Here is a 20,425-nt window from a genome sequence, read left to right on the forward strand (position 1 = left end):
CTCACCAAGAAGTGAATCCACAGACACTGTGATCTTGCACTTCCCAGCCTCCAGAACTATGAGAAATAAATGTCTGTTGTTTAAATCACTCAGGTTATGGGGTTTTGTTACGGCAGCACAAGATGACTAATACACTTTCATTTTCAAATTTCCTCATGACCATAGTTTTGAGGTCTTCCTGCTGGTAGAGATGACAGATGATCTGTGGTTTCTTCTTAACTGCTCCACCTTCATCCAAATGCCACATGGTGAGATGGTAAGATGTCCTTCCTTGTGGCTTCTTCAACGGATCAGCCCCCCACCATGCTCTATTTTCAGCAACATCTGTGTTACATTTACTCTCTGTTGAGTGTATCAAAGCAGATTACAATTTGGTGACACTGGAACTTTAACAGACCACTGTTTATTATAACGTTATCTTTAATAGGATGCTTATTGTTTAAATTTCTCTGAGCTCCAGGAGGAACTGTGCATGCCCTGCTGAACATGGTTCTCGGGAAATGCTGAATAATCTGGCAAAGCAGACACTCGGCAGGCAAGGCTCAGGGGACAGATGCTGTGTGCAGGGCAAACAGCTCCTCAAGGCGGAGGCTGGCAGTCTCTGTGCCTCAAAGTGGGAAGACATCAGGTGCCTAGTCTTACTTAATGAAAACATAAAAGACTCCACTTAATTGCTCCAAGATTATGCAGGGCATTTTTTCCTTCTTTTAGGTTGAGCTTGTTAATTTCTACAGCTGTGTTGTTGGCACAATTGCAGCCTCGAGTCCTGTTTTCACAACTTGTAAGCAAAATTAAAAGTTCCCTTTTTAATTAAAATTCAAACCAAGCCAGAATTAAATTCCTATTGCAAAGCAGAGGCCTAAGAAGGCCCCAGAAGGAACACCTGTTCCAAACGAATGGTGGACAAACTCTGACAAATGCACCATTTGAGGTGCTGCTGGTGGCCCGTAAAGATGGGTTACTGACATCAGCAGTGCCTTGGCCATTTCAACCTCTTCCCCAAGGGCAGTCAACTCTGGAGTGGGGAAACCCAAGTTCAGATTTTCCATTTCTTACACTTTCCAGTCAGAATTTAATTCTGCCCACTTAGGACTTGCTGCTTTCCGCAATAATAATAGCAACAATTATAATAACAGTAATAGTAATAAGAGTAGTAGTAACAGTAATAAAAGCACACTCTTACCCAGAAAGATTAAATACGGTATATTTCACACCCCCATTCCTCACTTCTGGTGACAGCTCTATGAATTACTCTGTTGAGAAAGATGCTGAAACCACATGCAGGTCCAAATGCCTTGTGTGTGTGGGTGTGTGTGCATATGCATGCAGATGCCAGACCACCATTCCCATCCTGCATCCTGACAATAGACTTAATAGATTTGGAATTAACCTTTCAATTTCTCCTAAGTGAAGACAGAAAAATTTTAACCCTGAACCTTAAAGGAAAATACTACAGGATCATTCATCTGAGTCATAATTCTCAAGGCAGGGGTACTCACCTGGATACTGCCTAAAAAAGCCCTTTGCGCTTCCAAAGTACTGCCAGATGAGAGATGGGTCACGGTCAAAATTATCTACAAAGACTTTGTTTAGAGATTCGGACCAATAAACCCCATTGACAATTGCTGGGTCTGAAAAAAAGCAGAGAAGAGGAATGTTACAAAGCAAAGTAAAATAGAACCCCACTGGCATCTCACATAGCTGACAGATATCAGCATGAGGTCCATCTTGCAGGAAGCTGTGAAGAAAGTTACAGCTCCCCAAATATTTAGCTCCCGGGAATTCCATACATTAGGGCTTCCCCATCCTGCCCGAGCCCTCCAAGCTACCCAGACCCCTCTATTGATGGCTCCTTACTTGACAGCCACATCCCTTTATTTGTTACTTTCAATCTTGTATAGCTCATAGTTCTTGAGAAAGCAAAGAGAGACCTTCTTAGCATTATTATTATTTTTTTTTAAAGATTGGCACCTGAGCTAACATCTGTTGCCAATCTTCTTTCTTCTTCTTCTTCTTCTTCTTCTCCCCAAAGCCCCCCAGTACATAGTTGTATATTCTAGTTGTAGATGTTATGTGGGACGCCGTCTCAGCATGGCCTGATGAGCAGTGCCATGTCTGTGCCCAGAACCCGAACCAGCGAAACCCTGGGCCGCCAAAGCAGAGCACGCAAACCCAACCACTCGGCCACGGGGCCAACCCCCTTAGCTTTATTTTCCACTTTTCCCCATCCTGAGTCAAAACTCAGCATTAAAAACAGGAAAAATGTGTTCTCTCTCACCGCAGTCACCTCAGCCAACATAGCCTTATTCCAATTCTCTCCATCTCCGACTTAGAAGTTTGCTTTTTTAAAAAAAAAAAAAAAGAATAAATAAATTGGAATTACGTAACTAAACCTCTCTTCTTCTTTCATTCAGTAGAGTGTGAGCTCCAGGAGGACAGGAACCACCTCACTTTGGTCTTCTGTTGAACCTCTTTGGCCAACACATGGCAGAAACTCCAAAAATTCATGGATGGATGAAGAGATGGATGGATGGATGGATGGATAAAACAAAGATTGTTCTCCAGATTCCAGACAACTATCTACTCTTCTGCCCTGCTATCCCATGAGAACAATCTCTTTTCCTCACCCTTGGCAGCCTAAAGATGAGCCCTTGGCTTCTGTCTATAGATAAGAATTAAGGGTAAAGACAAAGAGGGAGAATAAATAAGTATTTCTCGCAGACTGGTTGAAGCAAGGTGGATCACTGAGGTGCTCTGCGACTGTTTACTTTTTGTTTTTTTAACCTGTGAAGCTCCTGTTTCCAAATGATGCCACATTAAACAACATCCGTTCTAAGAGGGGAGATAGTTGTCCAGTCCCAGTATGATGAGAGTGAGAATGAGAATAGGATGAGCACATTAATAACTAGGAAGAGGAGGAGAAACATTTGAGTCCTTCCTGTGGTACAGGCACTGTGCTTATCTTATCTCCTATCCCTGCTACCACAGCGCTCCAAGGCAGGTGCCACCGCTCTCCTCTATGCTACACAAGGAGAAACTGAACACCAGGAACTTACGTTCTTTCCTAAAAGCACCCAACTAGTAAGTGGCAAAGCCTCTGATCTGTGGTTTCCTTATTTGTAAAACAGGCATAATAGTACCCACCTCAAAAGCTGTTTGGAAGGTTAAACAAATTGACAGAAAAGGACTAATGGCAAAAGGCATTCACAAAGCCATCAATGGAGCTGGCCTGAAGTCCCGCTCCCTCACCAGAATTCCCTGTGGGATGCCAAGTCACAGCAATCCCACCGTGACACCCTTATTCCAAAGATTCCTCCATACTACACAGATTGGGGATGCGGCCAGATTTGGTCACTCCAGTCCTCAGGTCTTACAGCAAGCCAATGAGCAAAATAATGCTAGAAATGTTCACGTAAATTAGGCACACTGACAAGGAAACACTATTGGTACCAGCATGCCCCATCCCTCTTCCACAGCTGGCTGCCCTTTACCAGCAAGATGCTCATCTGGAAAGGTCTAAGCCTATGAAATGGCTCTGAACCCAGCAGGCAGACACAGCATCTTGTCTTACTGTCTTACCTTCGGCCTGCCTTATTTTTGCAGATCACTTGAATTCAACAGGCAATTGCGATTCTGACTCTCATCTCAGGGGTAGATGCTCTAACTCTTATAAATTATAATAAACTACATCATAGGCTAGAAGAGCAAAAATGACCAATTCAATCTTTTACCACAAAGTAATTTGGAGAAAGACTTTATCTTCACAATCCTGGAAAATGGAGCCCTTTATTGTTCCTGTCCAAGCTTGACAATAATTATCGTGACTCACTCCCTGCTGCAAAACCCACTTAAATTAATCCACAAAGATGCAAATACAATAATGACACTGAAAAATCCATGATTCTTGCTTCCTCCATCAATGGCCTCAATTATGCTGGCGTCATATAAAAACCTTCCACAATTAGAAGCAAAAATTCCATTTCACTAGCTCACTGTCTCAACATGTTAAGGAGTCAAACGGTTTCCAGTTAGACAATTTGTCTTGAGTGTGGTTTCTTTGGGCGTAGGAAAAGGCTGCCCATGACTCCAGGTGGTCCTGGAAACCTAAGATTGCCCCCCTGGAAAACTGTGATCATCCTCAGAAATCCAAAAGACTTGTGGTGTCTGAGGATCATTTCATCCACTTCATTTCGAAACCAAATCTCTGAAATTATGTCTCTTCAAGAAAAGGGGGCTTCAATTTTTGTAGGGCATGGTGAACAAGGGAAGCAGAATCACTTAAAAATAAGGTCTGGTTAAAATGGGGGGGGGATATGTCACACACCCATTTGATCAACTATTTGAAATACTCCCTCTGGCTTGTAAAATAACCACAGTGTATTGATTTTGCAAGCAATTTTAATAAAAAGGAAAATCTTGACTCATTGTCCATTGTTGCAGCCATCTAAGAGATGGAAAAAAACACTCAGGAAAATGGTGATATTATTACGTGGAGCCTTCATATAAATATTTAGGTAAAAAAAGACAAGTTAAGAATGGTTTTCCCAGTATCATTCTCAGAGAGCGGAAGTGAAGTAGCCCAAATGGTCAGTGCTTGCCATTCCACCTGTGTACCCAGGTCCCCAACCCCTTCCACTATCTACTGAGAGGAGGTGAACTCTGTGTTGGGGTACGGACCAGCACCCCAGCCTGATGTTCCCTCTACGGCTGCTGAGCAGATATTCTTTCTTTTGGTCACTTATGAAAATGACAGCATCCTCCTAAGCAGCAGGCTTACCTTTCTGCTTATTTGTATTTTGTTTCAAGATTTTTTAAAAGCCCCTTTTGCTTCTTTTAGGATTCTTCAAGAGTTTTAGATGAACCTGACATTTGGTTTCCACCTCCACCCTTAATCTTCACAGGGGTTTAATGTACTGTATTAGCTTCCTGTGGCTGCTGCAACAAAACACCACAAACCAGGTGGCTTAGAACAACAGAAATTTATTCCAGAGGCTAAAAGTCCAAAATGAAGGTGTTGGCAGGAGTGGCTCCTTCTGGAGGCCCTGAGGAAGAATCTGTTCCATGCTTCTAGCTTCTGTGGTCACCAGCAATCCTAGTTGTTCGTGCTTCATAGATGCCTCACTCTGATTTCTGCCTCCATCTCCACATGGCCTTTGCCCTCTGTGTGTCTCTGTATCAAATCTCCGTCTCCTTTTTCTTTAAGGAAATCAGTCATTGGATTTAGGGTCCACCCTAAATTCAAGATGATCTCATCTCAAAAATCTTTAACTTAATTAAATCCGCAAAGACCCTATTTCCAAATGAGGTCACATTCAAAGGATGTGTTGGAAGCCACTATTCAACTCAATGAATGCACATGTACTTTCTTAATTATCCTATACAACACACCCATATTTTATGGTTTGTAAGTATCCTTTTTGAAATCTAAGTTTAATAAGTGTAGGCTTTTTACCCTGTGAAAGAGGGTTAAAGGCCTTCTCCCCTTTCTTCTTTATGGGAACAATTTAGATTTTCACATCTGCATCATAATTTTATGAGCTTACTGTTCTTCATGACCTCTGTCAATGGGTCCTACCTGTAATGCACCAAACTGGATTCAAACCATTTTCCTTAATGTCTAGTGTATGTGTCAATGCTCAGCCTTCTCTGCTCGACAAAGTAAACTGCACATAACACAGTCATTTTCCCCAATGTTCCTGTCCATTCCACATCAACTTGTTATTCATATTGGTCAATATGAAATCCAGGAATAGAAGTTCTTCATGTTTTCTATTTTCTCTATCTTCCTTTTTTTAATTGAGCTAAGACTGGTTTATAACATTATATGAGTTTCATGTGTAATTATAATCCAACTTCTGTATACACTACAGCGTGCTCATCACTAAAATCTAGTTTCTATCAGTCACCATACAATTGACCCTCTTTACCCATTTTGCCCATCCCTCACTTCCACCTCTGGGAACCATCAATCTGTTTTCTGTACCTATGAGTCTGGGTTTTGGGTTTTTTTTAGATTCCATATATAAGAGATATCATATAGTATTTGTCTTTCTCTTTTTTCTTAGCGTAATGCCTTCAAGTTACATTCATGTTGTCACAAATGGCAAAATTTCCTTCTTTTTTATGGTCGAATGATATGCCATTGTATATGGCACATTTTCTTTATCCATTCATCCGTCGATGGACACTTAGGTTGTTTCCACACCTTGGCTATTGTAAATAGTGCTGCAATAACATGGGAGTGCAGATATCTTTTTGAAATAGTCATTTCCTTTCCTTTGGATAAATACCCAGAAGTGGAATTGCTGGATCATATGGTAGTTCTATTTTTAATTTTGGGGGAAATCTCCATACTGTTTTCCATAGTGGCCACACCAATTTGCATTCCCATCAACAGTGTATAAGGGTTCTCTTTTCTCCACATCCTCTCCAATACTTGTTATTTCTTGTCTTTTTGATAATAGCCATTCAATGGGTGTGAAATGATAGCTCATTGTGGTTTCGATTTGTATTTCCCTAATAATTAGTGACATCGAACATCTTTTCACGGGCCTGTGGTGGCAGTATTACAGCCAATGAGGTTTATCCACTACCGTCTGAGAGATTGTTACATCCGATGCCAGTCAAAAATTTATCAGATGTGCGGCTTTTAGGAAACAGACTACTAGCAGATGTTTAGAGAGTAAGTGTCCCACACCACCTTTGAGATCAATTTGCAATTTGTATCTGAAAAGTGCTGCACATCCCAGCTCTGTCTTTGTAACTTATCCTAGAACCCATAGCAAAATCACGTTTGTGGTTTCCTTCTCCTATTCCTGCCCAAGTAACCCCTCTCACCTGTGCTTTGCCCAGGCATGCACTTTGCTACATGGGGGTCACCTGGTGTTACAGCTTGCACACCCCTCCTACACACACTCACACACCTTGCCATTTTAGTTCTGTCTCTGTGAATGAGTAGCCCCCTTGTCATCATACTTGAGGCACGAGTCCCACTCTCCTGAGTCCTCCCTGAGATGATCAGCCCCTGGGGTTCAGGCAAATTAACAGATGGAAGCACTTAGCAGAGCAAATGGCACATACAAAATGCTCCATAAATATGGACCGTTGTTTACTCTGTGCATTAGTAAATGGATAAATAAGTCCCCAAGAAGAGTTCCCCACTGTCATCCCTGTCCTCTGCAGCGAGTGTTGCTGGGTAGCACACCAAGAGTGCAGCGCACAGCCTGGAACTCGGGCTTTGGAGGTGATGTCCCAGGTCTGAGACCTCACTTGGCACTTGTTAGCTAATGGCCTTGGGCTTGTGACTTAGCTTCCCTGAGCCCCAGGGTCCTCATCTGTAGAAGACAGATGGCACAGCCCTCCCTCAAAGGCTGCTGAGACAGGGCATGCAGGGCGCTCAGCAGGGGGCGGGCCCCATAACCGTTAGCGGGTACGTCACGAGGCGCAGCTCTGTGGTGGGACCCCAAATCCCACCCAGGGCAGTTCAGCTGTCCTAAGACTCTCCAGGGGAGGCTTCACCTAAGTCTCCTCCTCCCTGCCTCAAATTGTCAGGGCACAACACTCTCAATGACTCCTCATTCATTTGTTCCTTCAATGAATATTTATTGAGCACCTATTGTATCAGGCATTCAGCAGTGCACCAGACAAACCATGAAGCTGACATTCCAGTCTGAGAAGGGGCAAGACAATGGATAAATAAATGAGAATCCAAATAGAAATGGGTGCGACAAAGAAAATAATAAAAGGATGGCAGGCTTGAGAGTTACTGTATGTAGAGAGGTGGAAGGGGAGTTACTCAAATTGGGTGGTCAAAGATGACTACTTTGAGAAGAGAGATGGACGCCGAGAAAGTGTCAGCTCAAAAATGCCTTGGCCAACAAGAGCTTTCTAGGCAGAGGGAACAGTAAGTTCTAAAGCCCTGAGCCGGGAAGAAACTGGTGTCTTGGGGAACAGCAAGGTGAGAAATGTTGCTGGAGCCCTGTAGGCAAGGGGGAGAGGTATGAGATGGGCCTGGAGAGGTGGGCAGGCCACGTTGAGGACTTTAGCAGATTGGTGAAGCTTCCTGCCAAGCATGCATTTTCTAAGAGGCATAATCTGTGCTCCACCAGCGCCAAAGCCCATCACACTTTTATTCACGGTTCTAAAATCAAGTTTCTTTTCTTCCGAGATCTCTAGCAAGCACAGCCTGTTCCCTCTTTCCAAGACACATCCTTCAAGCAATCAGGATCTTTATGGATGACTTAGCACTTGAGTTTCCTCTCCAGACCTCAAAGTCATCCGATAGGCACTCCACCTTTCTTCTCAATATCATTTACTCTCCGTGAATTAGCAGCACTGTATTAATTTAAACTCGTCATTTTCTACTACAAAATACGGGTCCATTTCTAGAGAATCTGAGTGTACATGAACAATTATAGGCTAATATAAAATTACAAACTACTGTTACTCAAAAACCATTGTTTGAAGGGAAGGGACTGAGTTCAGGTTCAATTGGGTTTTTGAAGTGTGGAGCTTGTAAGAAAGGTATTTCCTGCCTTGAACAAGGCTAGAGGAAGGATCTTGGTCTTTTCTAAAGGTCTTTGAAGGTGTGTGTCTCCTGACTATGAAATTATACCAGGCACGGAGAGACACTGAACCCACACAGGAGTCCTCCTCAGCACTGCATGTTGGACCACATTCAAGAGGAGAATGGCTGGATAGTTTTCATGTCTCCCATTTCAGCAAGTAAATGACATCTCTCCCATTCATTCTAAATACATCATAGATTAAATAATGAATAGTTTTGATGCTAATTATTAAGCACTTATATGTATTGGAAAATAGCCCTTAATGTGTGTTGAATTATAAAATAGGTTTACTTGCCAAATATTTACCCTTCCTCTAAACTTAGTGATATGCTAGATAGCAAATGCATGTTGCTTTTCACAAAGCTGGAGCCAATTTCTGGCAGCCCTGGGACCAGAGGGACCAAGAGGACTCATGGCCCGATGCTGAACCACTCTGGATGGAGCAGGGAAGCAAAATATTCAGTAAACATACTTATCAGTTTGGCAAGTCCTAAAGGGTCCTCCAAACTCTCTCAGCCTGTCACTTCAGTGTGCTAGACTTCAGGGTCAATTCCCCAGTGAGATTTCACGTCAATGACTCAACTTGTTTATTTGTTTTTATTACCTTAAATATATCCATTTTAAATAGTCCTCCTCCCTTAACATATTTTAAATTTCGTGGTGAAAACTGCATTTCTTCCTCCTTGTCACTCCTTATTCTCCTAGAATAAACCATCCCAAGTCTTTGTCAGGGATATAAAGAAGAAAATTATAGGATAGAAATCGAAATAATGATTTTGATGATTTTAATAATGATGATGATGACCATGATGATGGTAGCAGCAGGGATTGCCATTTCTGGAACACTTACAATGTGCCACACACTATATAGGACCCTTTCCAGGCAGTTAACAACTACTCTTCCTAGCCCCATTTTACAGATGAGGAAACAGGTCCTCAGGGCATTGAAGTCTGTTGCCCACATATATCACCTTGTCCCAACTATTAGATGGAAGAAGACTTGAATGGAAGCCTTGAATTCTGTTTACTACCTACCAGACAGTAAGTGGGGGGGGGGGAGAAAAGGGGTGGCACAGAGGCGCAGTCTAGACACCAGGTAACATGTGGCTCAGAGCAGGTTGTCTGCCCCCAACTGCCAATAAATGAATGAAGTGGGTGGTCCCTGGGGAGGGGAGCTGGGATCATGCTTTCTTTGGGCCCTGACATGGCATCTTTACACCTGATGCTCGAGACATGTGCGTGAGTTCAAGGGGACGTGGTGGATAAAGATAAGGTACTGCTGCCGACCAGTGCAGAGCCCCTGTGCAAGAGTCCCTAACGCGTCCACCTCAGGATCTCTGCTGCAAAGCCGCCAGTGAGGCGATTTCATCACCATCGGCATTTGGATTTGGGGTCTGCATGCAGAGGGGACATTTACAAGGCGTAAAATCTTGAATAAAACATTCTAGCGTAAAGATAAGCACATCTCAAGGGGCTTCTGATTCTAAAATGGCATCTGACAAATCTTAGTTAAGCTGGCATTCACTAAATCAAAACAGCTCATTTGCTCTGTGATACTTCCCCACTGAGTCTCCCTGGAGGTCTCTCACAAAAAGCTGAAGAGTCAGAGCACCAACTTCCTGAAGTTTGCTCTAGTTGGAAAGGGAATAAAACTCCTCTTGGCCAGGTTTGGAGATTGGGTGAACACAGAGTCACCCTTTTCCCACCAACAGGCACCAGACCGTCAGCCTTACAAAACTCTCACAGCAGCTCCCTGGAACTCAGCGTCCTGCTCTCAAATTCATGCTGAATACCACGGCCAGATGGCCCACGCTGCTCCAGAAGCATTGGTAGTCCCTGCTAACCCATCATGCAGAGGCTCCACCCTACCCTTGGAGCTTGGGCTCCAAGCCAGTCTGATCTGGCCCAGGATCCCCTTTCAAAGATACTCCCCTTCCAGCTCCCACCATCCACCTTATCTGTACCCCGGCCAATCTCACTGAGGTTCTTCCTTTCTTGTCCTCTATTGTTTCATTTACTATAGTTGTTCCTACTACCACTGGACAATCTGTTCAAAAGGTATAAATCATGTCATATTTTCTAATACATTTAGTACCTGCATTAGATGTAGTATGCATTTATTCATTCATTGAGAAAATATTTGCTGAATTCCTACTGTGTTCCAGGAACTGTGCTAGGATTTTGGGATAAAGCAGTGGGCAAAACCAGACATGCCCTCTAACCCAATGGAGCATGAAGTCCACGGTAGAAGCAGAGAATCCAGTAACTATCTAATTATGTGTAAAATTACAGTCGTGATTAGTATAAGAAGGGGCAAAATGTGATGTAAGGGAACATGGTCTTGGAGAAGTCTTCCCAACACAGCATTGATCAAGCTGGAATCTGCAGAATGAACAGGCATTAAAGGAGATGGGGAAGAGTGGTCCTGGCAGTGCCAACTGCAAGTTCAAATGCCTGGAATGGAGAGAGGCAGCCTCCAAAAAGGAGGCTGGGGTGGGAGAGGGCTGGAGGGACCCAGCAGGGCCGTGAAGACCCTGGTCTGCAATCTGCTCTCAATCTCAAGAGCAATGGAGGCCCCTGGAGGGTTTGAAGTGAGCGCAGGTACTCACCTTTGCCATTTTGAGAGCAACCAAGAGGGGGCAGGTGGTGAGGGTGGAAGGAATGTTTAGTGGCTCCTACAGTCATTCAGGGGGACATGACAGGGCCTGCACTAGGGTGGCAGAGGGAGAGAAGCCCGTGGTATCTAGAGAGGACCTGCTCACCAAACATGAGTTAGTCCAGGTTTTGCACTCTGAAGACAGGCATTTATGCCAGAGGTAGAAGCTCTCTTCTTCATCGTCCCAGCATCCAAGCAGTGAGTCCCCAGCAGCAGAAAGCCTGGGGAACAGTACTCCAGAGTACTGCACCATGGAGGACTTAGCCCAAGAGGGGCTGGCGTGCTCCTTAGATCACGTACAAATGGGACAATCTATTGTCGGCAACAGGGAAGGGTTTGTTCCCAAACAGTTGGGTTGTCACAGATTTGCTAACACCAATTTCTCTGTTGTAACAAACCTCAGAACGTACATCCCTCCCAGCCATTCTTGCAGTGTGTCTCCAATCAACAGAAGTTATTCACAAGCAGCGTGAAAGAATGGAAATGATAAGAAAAGGAAATCCTCGACCACCCACATTTGGGTGTTGGCAATCTTCAGCGAGGCCTCTTGCTGGGTCCTGCTATGCCCCCACACAGTGCCAGCTGCCCTACACCCCTCATTCTCCTTCATTCTCCCAGCTCCTGGGAAGGCCCATACTATTTCTGAAGGATGAGGGACCAAGGTCTGGCAAGGGAAAGATCACACAACCAGTGAGGGACCAGTTTGTCTATTCACCTAAGGTGTCCCTCAGTGGAGGGCGGTGGAGGGGATGTGGGATGGAGGGCGAGGTGGGGATCAGAGCCACTTAGCCCTGTGCCTCTGTCCCAAACTCCCCCCTCAAGGCAAAGCCAAGTAAACTCTTACCCATTCAGTCAATAAGCACTTAAAAATATCTAGGATATTTGAAGACTTGTCCTATGCTCCATGGGAGGCCACATAAAAGAACTGTTTCTGCAGAAAACTGATATTATGACAAGTCACACACAATAAAGGACAACACCTAGTTAGAGAATACATAGCTGTCATCATTTAGTAAGAACCCATTCCTGATACTCACTCAGAAAGTCTCCTCTCATTTCAACCTTTCAGAAGAGAGAAAGAAATTTAAACATGCCTTCCTTCCATCTTCCAACAGGCCTGGCTCCCAGTAAAATACGATTTTGTGAGCCTGCCATCTGTGCTGATGCTATCAGCTTTTTATTGATATTTAATATAAACACAGCCCCGAGGCTAGCAGGTACCCTGACAGGGTCTGAAATATAATTGCCAGAGAACGTACAAATGCGTGTAGCAATTAAGGAGCTGTCAGGGATATTGCTGGTGTGAAGACAGAGCTGCGGGCTGAACAAAGGAAGGTGGCGCTAAAGCGAGGAGGGAGAGGGAGCAGAGGGTTGCCGGCAAGGAAGTGGGGTAGCAGACTGGCATATCGCCACTGCAGTGGGCCCAGAAATCACACGCAGGGAGATAAGTGGATTACGGACATTCCAAAAGGGAAATGGAGCCAAGTTTAACTTTGCTGTGTGTTATCAACACCCAAAGGCTGAGAGCTGGCTCTCCTGCCTCTGCTATAAGATTTATACTGAAGAGACAACATGCAGTCTGGAATCTGGGTTTTCCAGAGGGGGGGGGGGGGGGGGGGGGCATGAGGGCGGGGCATGGAAAGGAATTTGTATTCTGCACTGTTTTGAAGAGCTGTCACAGTGGTACCAACCTGAAAAACTGGCTTGCGGATGAGAAAGACAAGGTGAGTTTTGAGTGAGGAAGAAGGGAAGTGAGCCACCTGGAGGGCAAGGTCCAACAGAAAGGAGCTTTGAGGTGAGCCTTGAGGAGGACCAAAGAATGCCTTCGTTCCACGCTCCAGCTGCAAATCCTACTCACGCCTGTGCTGTCATTGATTTAATGGCAACACAGTGGTGGCGAGGACGGAGATGGTCGTGGTCATGGGGTGTAGATATAATCTCCTCCCTGTACCAGGATGTCTTGTCATCCTCTGAGATGCCCAGGAGCCTTGGTTTGCATCACCGGAAGCAATAGGGCGAGGAAGGGAATGATGTGTAATGCGTGGCCTGGGCTGAAGATCAGAATGAGCAGGTCTAGCATTAGGGTCTTTTGTGCCTTACTGTGCTTTTAAATTCCTAGGAGAGGAGCACCCCTTTTCAAACAGAATGTTGCTGCCAGAGATCTGGGCTATAACAGACAATGGGAATAAAGAAATCTTAATTTCCTCTTTCTTGAAGGAAAGGAATGGATGGAAATGGGCTTATGCCCTGCCTTCACCCCCTCCCAACACACACACACACACCCTACAAGCCAGCCTAGGTAAATGATTCCTGGTGGAACACAAAAACTTTTGTAGTTAGAGAAATTTTAACTGATACGTCGAACCCATGGGTGCTCAGATTATTGCTCAGAATAAGGCTCAATTTATTTAGCTAAAAATAAAGAGTAGCCTATTTAAAGAGAAGCATTAAGCGATGACACAGGTGTTGGGCAGAAGCAGATGTAGTCATGAGTGTGGCCCATGAATGGCTAGGGCTGGAGAAATGCAGCTCCAATGGCTCAAAGCAGCAACGCTCACCATCCCCTCCCACAGTTTCCCTCCGGGGTAACTCACACCAGAACCTTAGCAGTGTCCAGACCAGTGCATGGGATGGCAGGTGACATATGAACACATTCCTTGTATAATGAAAACTGTGGTTTTATTCTTTAATAAAATCCTCCATATGTCTTCCCACTCTGAAACTGACAAACTCCTGAAGCCATTTAGCCCCAAGACTATGAAAAGGTAGATGTGGTCACGTAACAAAGGGCATTTCTAACTCTACACCCCTGGGAGCATGTAAGTAGGAATCAGAAGTAGGTTTGAGAAAGTTCAGAAAGACGCTCAAATCAGCAGACGATGTTCTCTGCAAGTAAAGTGCACGGAAGGTCCGCCCTCTCACAGAGCTGCAGGAAGGAAGCCAATTTCGTGCCAAGGTGGTTTTGATGGATATGGCACCAGGGAACTGGGTTCACATGGCTAGAACATTATAAGAATTTGCTTTTGATGCCCAGTTTCATGTGAAGATCTACAGGTCGTAAACTCCCCTGGACTGTACCCACCGGAAGTTCAAAGAGCTCCCAAAGAGCGTGATACACACTAGGAATAATGCCAGCTTCCAATAATGCTCACCAAGAACTATTAACAAGGAGGCACCAGCCACCTTTCCACCAGACCTCATTCACCCTACAAGCTCTTTTATCAACTACTTCTTTGGCTTGTTGAACAATAGCAGTTGGGCCAAATCAACTGAGACCAAATGATTGAGTTTATGGACCTTCAATAGCTGGGGCACACTAAGTCCTGAGTGGCAGGGACTGATGCTTGAAAGTCCCTCCTCTGATCACATAATGGCTCACAAAAATCAAAGGGTATAGGTTCAGTTTGATTAAGTGATTTATAACTAGGATGACCATGCAATTTATCATCCAAACTGGATCCCTTTTGGGAAGGGGTCTTTTTATTGATATATAGGGACTACCACTGTAAAGCGGGTCTATCCTTGGCAACCCAGAATGGATGGGCACCCCATTTATAACCCAACCCATTCCATAGGGGATGGAATTGATTGACTGCATGTGCACCTTGATCTCTTATATGATCACGATGTGCAGTTGGTTGGTTAGCCAAAAAGGATTAGAGCAAGGAATCATTTTTAAAATAATACATCAAACACCTTCTTTTGACACTTAGCCAATCAGTGCATGTAGGACCATGGCCTTTTGAGTATCAGGGGAAATTTGCTAGCTGTGGGAATTCAGCATGCTCTAGAAACCAGAGAAAGTGTTTTACTGATGGGAGAAGAAATGGGAGAACATTAATTAATTCACTCAGTTGCTTATTGGAGGATACTTGAGTGTTTCTGCTGTAATTATATCAACGCACCCTCTACATCTTCAAGTCGGAAATCTTTCTAATTTAAGAAACCAAACACCCTACTCAAAATACCTTAAAAAATACTAGACCATAGAACTAAAAAGATGAGGGGTAGAAATGGCTTAAAGAGTAGATTGATCCAGAGATTACCAATGGTTTCACCAAGGACCTGGTTTCTATCTTTCTTTCTATTCTGCATCCTACTAAGTTGGCTCCATCCTCAGATCCTTCCTTTCATACACCCTGGCCTTTCACCCTACAGCCCTTACCCCAGCATCTCCAGCCTTTCCGCTTACAGGGCCCCAAAACTGTAGCAGCACTTAGAGTTGTCAATCTTTCCCCACTCTACTCAGGGGGAGAATGTGAGATCTTCAAACACCTCCTGACTTTTCATTGACTTTGACCTTTGTAAACCCCTCTCTGAACTAGTCAGCACAGGAGAGGAACGGGGCATACTGATGGGTCGGCTTAAATCTGTTAAGCCTTGGGTCTGAAGTCAAGCCCAGCAGCCATGAAGGATGGGTTCCTGAAAGAAATTCAGGGTGCCACTAGCGGGAAGAGGAGGTAAGTGTGCCAAACCATAAACATCTCCTCCAAGTTTCCAATGTGGTCACAAACACCCAAATGCCATCTCAAAGGCCACAAAACCCATGTGACTCAGGATTTCACCAAGCACTAATTCAGTCAAAGAATTCAAATTTGGCAGGATCATTCCCCAAGTGAAGCATTTCCATACCATACTGGTGTACAAGCAGTTTTTTGAGCATTCTAAAATTGCATGGCAGATAGAAGGAATTTTATCAAGGAAAGTTTAATGCAAAAGATGGATCTCTTGGAATGCAAAGATAAAATTAGAGAGAAAGAAGTGCTTCATGGGAAATAATCCTGCAAGTCCAGTAGATTACATGCCACAAATAACAATGAAAAAGAAGAAAACGTTATTGCTGCTAAAATAAAACCAACCAAGCCATACATATTTAACAGGAACTGCACCAAGAAAGGAAGAAGCCAGCTGCTACAGAAATGATGGATGACAAAGACAGGCTTTCAGAAATGGAAGTTGATCCCCCAAAATCTTCAAGGACAGAGCTACTTACAGATTTTAGCTAGAATTGTTTAAATAAGAGCATGCTTTTAAGTCAAGGTTTGAAAAATCTTTTCTTAAAAATTTTAGTAGTCCAAACTTGATTATTTTCATATTTGCAGAAATAAACTTATTCAGAAAGATCTTCTAGTAATAAAGATGCTAAAAATTTTATATAATAATGGTAGTCTGATTAAATAGTTTGGAACATATGTTAAACTGCCAGAAGTACACAGTAAATAAAAACTCCAGTAACATTTTGGAGTCTTAACACATTTGATGACTAATTTTATTATAGGAGCTAACTAGAAATAAGACAAGCCATCTATGGAGCTAGTATCCAATTTAGCTTTTTTATTTAATCTGCCATCATTTTGCCCTTTGGTCTCTTTGATTCTTTTAAAATAGTTTGGTTCTATTTTGCATGTGAATTAAACGACATGTAAATTTAAACTTGCTGCTATTTTGATAGTGTTTACATGATTAGAATATAACAAAGTGTTTGTAAGAACTGAAAGCTATGTTACTCATGAAATGTCCCAAAGCAAGAACAATCCATGATATCACGTCGAAGTTTACAAGGTCAAAACAAAGATGGCTAGGGTGGTTGCTGGGAGGTCAGGAGATGGGCGGTATCAACAACAAAAACAAAAAATGCGAAGGGAGGATAACAAAACTTGTTTCAAAACAATAACTCATCACAAAAGGTAGAAATATTTAAGAGAAAACATGTTACTTAAAACAGATATTTAATTTAATTTTTAGTTGTTCAATATTTGTTCTCTAAGACAGTGTGCATCTACCATGTATATATGGAGATCTTATCTCTTAAAATTGAATTAGGGATAAGCATCGTTAATTAGCATATGGGATCAGTATAAATTCATACCAGAGGGTCAATCCAATCCTCTTGAGTAATGTAAAGTCTATTTAAGAAGAAAAGGAAAGAAAAGGACAAGAAAAAATGGACGCTTTCGTCTTGAAAGTAGCTGACTACAGCGCAACGAGGGGTGTAAAAAAATTAATAACTTTGTGGGTCCTTAACTTTCTCCAGACATTGTCTTTAAAGTTAGGGGAAAAAAAGGTTCAAATGTTTAAAATCTCTCCAAAACTATTAGCAAAAACAATATGTAAATATATAACAGATGCACAAAGGCATCTTGGGATGAATATATTAAAGACCCACAACTGCAAATGCTAAAATCTGTTTAATTGTGCCAAAGAGAAAGACCTTTTGATAAACAGAATACAGACAGTGGTTCCAAAAAAAAAAAAAATCTTGAGGTCTTGAGCCAAGGACTGTTCCTCAGTTGGATATTTCAGACTCTGATTAGATGATTAGACCACCAAAACAGGTTGTGCTGTCACACTGGCCACCTTTGAGAACAGTGACAGGGCCCCAGCCTCAGCCCTACATGGTGAGAGAGTGGAATAATAAATGAGTTCTGCAAGAAGTTGCCACTTGGGGCTTTTTATCTTAAACCAAACACAGAGCTCTTTTTGGGGAGGGAAACAGTGGAAATTACCCTCTAAAAACAGTTTTATTCTTCTTTTTCAAAAATAACTTCTCATTTAATTAACAAAAATATCCTCAATATTTGGAAAAAATCAAATAATCAGAAAGAAAATTAAAATCCCCTTAATCTCACTGATAACAACTGTGAACATCTGACATAAAACCGTCTACTCCCTTCTCCATCTATGGAAAGACATTTTGTGTGTACTAAAATGGAATTGTGCTGTACACACTCCTTTATGACCTAAACTCTCCCTTTTTGTTACATTTATCAATTTCCAAAGCCACATACATCTCCCTCATCTGCAGTGGCAGTATAGCATTCCATTTCAATCAGGGAGAAGTAAAAGAGTCTGTTTTTAGGAGTGACATTTTTGGTACCCAAAGTATTTAGAGGCATTTGCTTTAAAATAAATGATTTCCTCACAAGTGTGAGGAGAAAGTGTTGGTGCACTGAGAAACAATGCCTGTGTCTTTACTACGTACCCACAGTGAATGTACACATCGAAATGTACACCTGAGCCAGCTCACCATTCTTAACATGTCCAAAGTTATCCCCCCAAACCTCTTTCTTGCTCATTTTTCTCCTATAAACAAACAGTATTCCTGTTTTAAATCATTATGGAATACTTTCAGACTTTAAAGTAGTTGCAAAAATTATTTTAGAAAAAAGAAGTCCCATATACCCTTCACCTACCTTCCCCAAATGTTAACCTCCTACTTAACCACAATCCAATAATCAAAACCACCACACTAACACTGATACAATGCTACCACCTCATCAACAGGTCTTATTGAAATTTCATCAACAGCCCCCGCAATGTCCTTTGTCTGGGCCTACGTCCAATCCAGGATCACACATTACATTAGCTGTCCTGTCTCTGTAGTCTCCTCTAATTCAGGACAGCTCCTCAGTCTTTCTTTGTCTTTCATGACCTTGATGCTGTCCACTTCCCCATGCAGTCCCATAGAAAAGTGACTTGAGAAACCACCTTACAGGACTCAGATGAGCCGTGACTAGTGTGCTAGTTTCCTAGGGCTGCCCAAACAAACTTCCACCAACTGGGTGGCTTAAAGCAACAGAAATCTATTCTCGCACAGTTCTGGAGGCCAGAAGTCTGAAATTTAGGTCTTAACAGGGCTGGTTCTTGCTGCAGGCTATGAGGGAGAAACTGCCCCTTGCCTCTCTTCTACCTTCTGGTGTTGCTGGCAAACCTTGGCATTCCTTGGCTTGTCTACCCAGAACTCCAATCTCTATCTCTATCTGTACATGGCCCTCCTCTCTGTGTGCCTTCCTCTCTTCTTGTAAGGACACCTGTCATTGGATTTAGGGCCTACCCTAAAATTCAGTATGATCTCGTCTCCAGATCCTTAACTCATTACATCTGCAAAGACCCTATTTTCAAATAAGGTCACATTCTGATGTTCTGAGTGGACATGAATTTTTGAGGGGAGCATTATTCAACTCACTACAATGTCCTACAATTCGGTTGTTTAAAAATGTATACTTTTGGACAATGATTAGATTATGAGTCCTGATAGACAATTTCTCACATTACCATCATATGAGACAATATGAGCAGGTAAAAAGGATCATTTTATTTCTTAGAATAGTACCAAACAAACTCAAAACATTACGGTATCTAGAGGAAGATAAAGGCAAATTATATTTCATTTTACAGTTGGTATTTCAATTAGAGATACAATTTAGCAGTGGCTTCACAGTTCACTTCTGTTTCTTACTCCAGGTGAAAATGTACCAGTAATGAGTCTGTTGACTCCAGCAGAAACAAAAACACTTTTGTCCAGGAAAGCATCAGGAGTTTGAGGCTGCTTCTGAATTGGATGTTCTTGTAAGAGTTTATTACTTCCAAGAACTGCCAAGACTCTAGCTCCGCAGGCTAGAGTGAAAAGGACAATTGGGACAATCACCATGTTCAATAGCCTGACCGCCACTTGATTAGAGAAGGAGATGAGATTTGCCTGGCAGGATTTGTTCTTGGCAAAAACTCACGAGGGCAGCAGCTTGTCCCTTCCAAGATGACTACAAATGGAACTGGTGGTAATTTCACTTCTTAGGATTTCCAGGCTCAACTCTTTTTCTCCTTCTGAGTGAAATGGTTGGTGGTTCATCTCTTTCAGCACAGTAGCAGGCCCTTCTCCTAGCAGGTTTGCACACCTGTCCTGAGACACCCGGCCACAAACTGGCTGACTCTGAGAATGCTCTCCAACACATCAAACCGGTCTCACAGTTTAACACATCTTTTTCTTCACAATTTCCTTAATCAAGAAGAAGAGACCCCTCATGCTCACTATCTGGGAGCTGCCTGTCCCAGCCTTGAGTTTACCAATTTTGAAAAGATAAAGCTTTGAAAAGAGATATATTCAAAGCATTCACACACACTTAACCGTTGTAAGTGTCGTCATATGTGTGTGTCCACGTGGAAATGTTAATTTGGATTGAGATGCCTTTGGTCAGGGAAGGCAAAGCCAAGGAAGGCAAAGAGGCGCAAGTCTTCAGATGGAAACAGGATGCATACCACACAAGCACCCAAGCAGCAAAAGAAACCACTTACACACACTTACATCACACTCATACACACAGCCCACACGTGCATGTGCACACACAGACATAAACACTAAAAATACAACAGAATATAAGCAATATTGATGGTCCTGGAAAAAGTACCACAAACTGTTCACTAG

At 42.9% G+C, this 20,425-nt stretch overlaps 1 protein-coding gene across 3 annotated transcripts in view; it reads right to left on the minus strand.

The window, feature by feature from the left end:
• CACNA2D3 (calcium voltage-gated channel auxiliary subunit alpha2delta 3) overlaps nt 1–20,425 on the minus strand; it is an 827,558-nt gene that overhangs the window by 450,230 nt on the left and 356,903 nt on the right. For all 3 annotated transcript variants that reach the window (XM_046679102.1, XM_046679095.1, XM_046679111.1), the window contains one exon: nt 1,500–1,631. In XM_046679102.1, coding sequence (XP_046535058.1) covers nt 1,500–1,631 — 132 coding nt within the window. The remainder of the gene's footprint in view (nt 1–1,499; nt 1,632–20,425) is intronic.

The sequence above is a fragment of the Equus quagga genome, chromosome 1 (genome assembly GCF_021613505.1).
Source record: "Equus quagga isolate Etosha38 chromosome 1, UCLA_HA_Equagga_1.0, whole genome shotgun sequence".
Taxonomy (NCBI): domain Eukaryota; kingdom Metazoa; phylum Chordata; class Mammalia; order Perissodactyla; family Equidae; genus Equus; species Equus quagga.